The sequence below is a fragment of the Rhagoletis pomonella genome, unplaced genomic scaffold (genome assembly GCF_013731165.1).
Source record: "Rhagoletis pomonella isolate Grant_MI unplaced genomic scaffold, Rhpom_1.0 Rhpom_scaffold_00010, whole genome shotgun sequence".
NCBI classification, from domain to species: domain Eukaryota; kingdom Metazoa; phylum Arthropoda; class Insecta; order Diptera; family Tephritidae; genus Rhagoletis; species Rhagoletis pomonella.
Window position 1 is genome coordinate 19,858,059 of NW_023458564.1, and position 7,197 is coordinate 19,865,255.

Below are 7,197 nucleotides of genomic sequence, written 5' to 3' on the forward strand. Positions count from 1 at the left end.
CGTTTTTTAGTACATAGACGGATATCATTTTTGGTAAATTGTGACGTATAATAAATAAGTTTTTTTTTTAATGTAACGATTCTAACTTGAATTTAGTGAAATTATAAAAAATAATACTAATTCCCTCAAAAAAATATAAGTTGTAGATACAGTGACGAACACTGTAAGTTCGGATTCGATGCTTTAAAAATGTCCCGATTTTTTTGCCACAGAAATCTGGTCCCCGTACCTATAGGCGATCTAATATTAAAACACACATATCTGTGGACATCTGACAAAACAACTTCTCTCGAAGAGGGGCGGAAGTATTTTTGCACAGAACTTCTTTCTGCGTAGGCGGCCTTTGGCCGCTCTTAGGTATTACAGTATATTCTGCTTTGCTGCCTTTGTGCTTAAGTGCACATTTAAGATACCTATCCCAAAATGCGCATCAGTGGCATAATTTTTAACATTTATAAGGAAACTGCTCCGATAGATGCATTCAACATACCTGCACATTAGCGATACCTGCCTTAAAAATTTGCAACTCAATTATCAAAGAAAGTATTACGTTTACCTAGACTGGCTCTACACTTACCATAATTTAACAAGATTTTATTTATTTTGCTCATTTTGCAGAACAACGAAAACTGCTATCATTTTATGCAGTTAGATACCACTCGGAAAAAATTCCGCTTGCAGTAATTTACACGTGGTAAGTGCAATGAGGTATAGTCTTTGCGCTGGGTATGCAGTTACAGTTGCATGGCTATACTCAATCCCGACTCTTGCGTCCTCGTTCGCGCACTCTGGGCAACGTAAGCAACCCATGTGCAAGATCCGGTAACCAATCCGAGTGGAGCCTTGGGTCACGGCAGAAAGAGAGGGAGCTTCGGTGGGGCCACTCCGACTTATTCGGTTTAAGGGCTCACTGAAGTCTGCAGCGTCTGTTCACCAGTAGGTGCGGCTGCAAGCGGGTGTCTGCTTGGAGCAAGCGGCTCGCTATATAAACGTGTATTTGGTTGCGAAACCACCCCCGTCCCAGCAATGGGTTGTGCGCTGGGCTTGGGACCCGCCACGTAAAAGCCACTTCCAGTGAAGAAGCAAGGCAAAGCCTCGGATGAGACCCCCCCCTTATGATGACGACCACGGCAAACGTTTAAAGGACTACGATTTGAGGGCATGCACCTGGAATGTCCGGACCCTTAATGGGGAAGGTGCCTCTGCCCGGCTGGTTGATGTCCTCGTAAGGACAAAAGCTGACATCACCGCCATCCAAGAAATGCGTTGGACGGGGCAAGGCAAACAATGTATAGGGCCTTGCGACGTCTACTACAGCTGTCATGTAAAGGAGCGCAGATTCGGAGTTGGATTTGTGGTGGGAGAGAGACTCCGTCGCCGAGTACTGTCGTTCACCCCGGTGGATGAGCGTCTAGCCACAATCCGCATCAAAGCTAGATTCGTTAACATCTCGCTCATCTGCGCCCATGCCCCGACGGCAGAGAAGGATGAGGCATCCAAGGATCTCTTCTTTGAGCGCTTGGAGCGCACGTACGAGCGCTGCCCCCGTAATGATATCAAAATCGTGCTTGGCGACTTCAATGCCAGGGTGGGCAAAGAAGGGATCTTTGGAACCACCGTCGGAAAATTCAGCCTCCACGACGAAACGTCCGTAAAAAGATCCATCAAGCTACCTGGCTGTCTCCGGATCGAAAAACGAGAAACCAAATCGATCATTGTGATAGACGGAAGGCACGCTTCCAGTGTTTTAGACGTACGCACACTCCGAGGCCCAAACATCGACTCGGACCACTATACGCACCCGCCTCTGTGCAGCAAAAAATGTGCGCCCAAATATGCAAGGAAAGCTTAACGTCGAAAAGCTGCAATCACAACAGACAGCCAGCGCTTTCGCTACTCGACTCGCACACCTGCTCTCAGAGAGCACTCTTCAACAAACCGACATATGCGAGCAGTGGAACCACATTTCCCGCTCATTAAGTACCGCCGCCGAAGAAGTAGTCGGATTTCAGCGAGCCCGAAAGAACAACTGGTACGTTAAGGAGTGTCAGGAAGCTGCAGAGAAAAAAGATGTCGCCTACAAGGCCACGCTGCGATCGGGCGCAACGCGCGCTATGTGGGACCGCTATAGGGATCTGAAGAGGGAAGCGAGACGTATTTGCCGCAACAAGAAGAGAGAGGCAGAAATACGTGAGTGCGAAGAGCTTGAAATGCTGGCCGACAGGAGGAATGCCCGAAAATTTTACCAGAGAGTTAGGCGACTTACGGAAGGTTTAAAGACCGGGGCGCACTCCTGTAAGAACAATAATGGCGACCTAGTAACTGATGTCCAGAGCGTACTTAAATTATGGAGGGAACACTTTTCCGGCTTTCTAAATGGTAGCAGCACGGAAAGTTGTGGAGAAGAAGAACCCGAGCCCGCAGTCGATGATGACGGAGTCGACATTCCACCGCCTGACTATGACGAGGTACGTATAGCAATAACGCGGCTGAAAAACAACAAAGCCGCTGGAGCTGACAGCCTGCTAGCTGAGCTATTCAAGTACGGCGGCGAGGAGTTGATAAGGTGCATGCATCAACTCTTGTGCAGAATATGGTCAGATGAACGCATGCCCGACGACTGGAATTTAAGTGTGCTCTGCCCAATCTACAAGAAAGGTGACCCCTCCATTCGCGCCAACTACCGCGGGATCAGCCTTCTAAGCATAGGTTACAAGGTCTTATCGAGCGTATTGTGTGAAAGACTGAAGTCCACCGTCAATGAACTGATTGGGCCTTATCAGTGTGGCTTTAGACCTGGCAAATCCACCATAGACCAGGTATTCACAATACGCCAAATCTTGGAAAAGACCCGCGAGAAAAGGATCGACACTCACCACCTATTTGTCGACTTTAAAGCCGCTTTTGACAGCACTAAAAGGAGTTGCCTATACGCCGCTATGTCTGAATTTGGCATCCCCTCAAAACTCATACGGCTGTGTAAAATGACGTTGAGCAATACCACCAGCTCCGTCAGAATTGGAAAAGACCTCTCCGAGCCGTTCGCCACAAAACGGGGTTTCAGACAGGGCGACTCCCTGTCATGTGACTTCTTTAATCTGATGTTGGAGAAGATAATAAGAGCTGCAGAACTGAATCGCTCAGTAACAATTTACTAAAAGAGCGTGCAATTGCTGGCTTATGCCGATGACATCGACATCATCGGTAACAAAAACCGCGAAGTCTGTTCTGCCTTTTCCAAGTTGGATAGGGAAGCAAAGCGCATGGGTCTGGTGGTAAACGAGGACAAGACGAAGTATCTCCTGTCATCAAACAAACAGTCAGCACATTCGCGCCTTGGAACCCACGTCACTGTTGACAGTTACAATTTCGAGAAAGTAGAGAATTTCGTTTACTTGGGAACCAGCATTAACACCGATAATAATGTCAGCATTGAAATCCAACGTAGAATCACTCTTGCCAACAAGTGCTACTTTGGACTGAGTAGGCAATTCAGGAGTAAAGTCCTCTCTCGACGTACGAAAACCGCGCTCTATAAGTCACTCATCATGCCCGTGCTGGTATATGGCGCAGAAGCATGGACAATGACAACATCCGATGAGGCGGCTCTTGGAGTGTTTGAGAGAAAAATTTTGCGGAAGATTTACGGGCCTTTACGCGTTGGCGACGGCGAGTACCGCAGACGATGGAACGATGAGCTGTATGAGCTTTACAACGATATGGACATAATGCAGCGAATTAAAATACAGCGGCTCCGCTGGCTTGGTCATGTCGTTCGAATGGTGGTGAAAGTATTCAACTCGGAACCCGCTGGTGGTAGCAGAGGAAGAGGGAGGCCCCCACTGCGATGGAAAGATCAGGTGGAGAAGGACTTGGCTTCACTTGGCGTTTCCAATTGGCGTCAGTTGGCACAGAGGAGAAACGACTGTCGTGCTTTGCTGAACTCGGTTCTACTTAAGAGAACCCGCTTAAGTACCTCGATGCGGGTACTTAAGCGGACATAATTACTGATGTAGTTACATCTTGTTGTTAACTTACATAAATACTTGAATAACAACATTTAATGAAGTATACATAGTTCAAAACCAAAATCGTAGCATTATGTAAATAAATAAACATGTAAAGAAAAACTTTATTAAACAAAAATATTTAGTGCAATGGTATATCATTTTTACAAGAACTAAATTGTTTAAAAAGTCAAAGTTGAACATATCATTTTGTACCAAATTCACAATAATATTTTTTGCCACTTATGTTTATTTATTAATTTTCAAGATTTTTCAATCAATTAAAATGCAGTTCATTCCCTAACAAATACCATATAAACCTAAGCTTAAGATTTTGTAGAACACTTAAAAAAAAATCATCGTACTCTGTTGCTGTGAAAAGATGGTTTTATCGTTCGCAGGGTGGTTTTGTCTGAAATTTTTTATCGAAAATGAGTTCAGATCAACAAAAAAATTCCAAATGCAACACCACTCCTTAACTATCAAAATGTACAAAGCACTGTCTGGGTTCTGATGCCATTGGATGGAGAATATAACATTTGATATTAAAATTTTTTATTTTGGTAGAGCGCACTAATAACCACTACACCACAGCCTCCGCCTAACACTTTTATTTATTAAAAAAATCGCTCTCACGAAAGCAAGAGTCTCGGATCAACTTATAGTTTAAATGTTCCATTATGTTGTGTTCGTAACAGCTACTGGACAAACGGTCGCTGATATTTGATAGATATGCACATATTTATGTACATAGTATGTATATCGGCTCCGTCCTGGTTTTCAAAATTTTTCTTAAATCAATTAATGGAATTCGGTATTTTCGAAATTGAGACTGCTACAGACTCTTAAATTGTAAACAGAATCAAATCGTTGAGCAAACTTCGTCAAAAATGTCAAAATTAAAACACACTGCCAAGGCGAATTTATATAAGGGGATAGCAGGAGTACAATAAAAAAACTTACATGTATTTTCTTTTTGCTTTGACGACATAAACTGTCAAAATCTGTAAAGGGCCATTCACACACAACTTTCCTCGCTTTGCTTGACAGTTCAAACTTTGACAACAAAGCGTGAAACGCAGAAGGTATGCTACAATAAACGCTTTGACAGCTTTTGCGTTCTCCTTTTCCTCCATATATTTTATCTGTAAAATAGATAACAATATAATAATATGCATTAATAATAGCAATAAAAATTTCTATTTACCCTATTTTTGTCATTAAAGGCAAATGCAAGCGCACGAGAAGAGATACATGTAGACAGCTGATTGCCAAAGCGGGCAAAAGTTGAGAGTTGCCCAAGATTTTGCTTCGTTTTGCTTTGCTTTGCTTCAAACGTTGTTTATGTGAGCATACTCATGCATATGCCTACATCGATCTTATATGTCAAAGCAAAGAACTATCAAGTAAAGCGAAGAAAGTTGTATGTGAATCAGCCTTAAGAGTGTGTGTGGAAATTCAAACAAAATTTTTCAATTTAACATAAGAAGCCGTGAGGCAAAACACATATACAAAATCAGCTGATCTAGTAACACCTTGCACACTGCGGTATATGAGATTGCACACAACCGAAGCGATGACGGAAGTTAGTCTGACGAAATTGCCGCTGCCGCCGATCACAAAATCAGCAGTCAGTGAAAAATAGCTTTGTTTCTCCACTTCTCATCTTTTCGCTTTTGTACAATTATATTTTTATTTGTCATTCAACTGATGCGAATTTCGTTTCGGCTCTATTTTACTGGGTGAACTTTTGCGGCGAATATCACCCGACGACATCGCTCCGTCCGACAAAATTCACTCAACGATTTCGTTCTGTTTATACTTTTATCATTCAAAAACATACATACTTTTATTATTTCGAAAACATTTTTTCTGCAGTCGACATGGCCAACAAACAACCACTGGGCGCCACCAATGATGGCACCACGACACGGGCCGCATGGCACTTACCACATGCAAACCATTTTACCTGGAGCTATGATGCCACTACTGCGGCAACCGTTGCCGCCGCTCGGCTTATTTCCACCTCCACCACGTTATGGTGGTCCTGGTTTTTGGTTACCTATGCAGTATGGACCTTCGGGACATTGGCGACCTAGCTTTCGACCGAAAAATACATAGAATGTGATTATTATTTATAATTTAAGTATACTGTATATCAATGTGCATATTTTTAAAAAACCTTTTATTATGAAAATGAGTTAGTAAGGAACTATAAGACTTGGCTAAGCTTGAAAAAGTTTACATCAATATTTTGTGAAATTTAGAAATCAAATTTGAAACTTATTGTATTATATTCTATTACCAGGAAAAAAGTAAAATTCGATCAGTTAAATAAATGTGTAACTCGTGAATTGCTTTTAAATCAAAACAAAAAATTAAAAATAATTTGTGCTTACAATTCAATCGTAATCAGTATGGAAATCAAAAGTGTAAAGGAGTATCAAAAGTGCACTAGTTAGCACTGTGACATTTAACGTAATTGAAACATCACCTCCACTATGAAAACTAAATGATAGTAATGTAAGGTTCAGGAATGGTATATTCTAATACCAAGGCAATTGGAAACGGAATAAAATTCTTATGGGGTTGTCATGCATGCCGATCACAGTCAGTTGTTTGTGCCACCTGTCAGCAGGCCCACAAGTTGTCAGCATTCCATGTGCTCAAAATGAAAGCAAATACAAGTTAGACTAGTGATGGAAAAGGTAGGTATAATTGTACTTTATTCTGACATTTTTTTTTTTTGTTATTTCTTTAACATCATAAAACCAAAACGCAATAGCTGTGCTTTCGATATTCGCTGCCATACAGTTAGCGATTGAACACCTACGTACAGGAGAAGCAATATGTAACAATATCTTAACCTACTCAGACTGTCAGGCGTCACTCAAAGCGCTTGACTCGGTTACATGCAGCTCAAGAACGGTAGCTACAGCCTTGGGCCTGCTAACAGGCCATGTTGCCACTGGAAGGCACGCGGAGAGGCTAGGGAACCCCCACAACGACTTATGCAGATGCTGCAGAGATGAAGAAGAGCCGGAAACCTTACGGAACCTGCTTTCTCGCACTTTGCAAAAGAAGACAAAAGTTCTTGGGTTCAGAATTCCTCGAAGGTTTAACCAACATAGGGGAAGTAGGAATACGACGACTCTAGAGTTTCGTAGACTCCACACGATGGTTTGAGTAG

At 42.6% G+C, this 7,197-nt stretch overlaps 1 protein-coding gene across 1 annotated transcript in view; it reads left to right on the plus strand.

Annotated features, from left to right (window-relative positions):
* LOC118746143 (serine/arginine-rich splicing factor 4) overlaps positions 1-6,339 on the plus strand; it is a 49,216-nt gene extending 42,877 nt beyond the window's left edge. Inside the window, 1 exon segment of the mRNA XM_036479928.1 lies at positions 5,886-6,339. Within this exon segment, the coding sequence (XP_036335821.1) occupies positions 5,886-6,128 (243 nt within the window). The 3' untranslated portion in view covers positions 6,129-6,339.
* Positions 6,340-7,197: the final 858 nt, after the last annotated feature.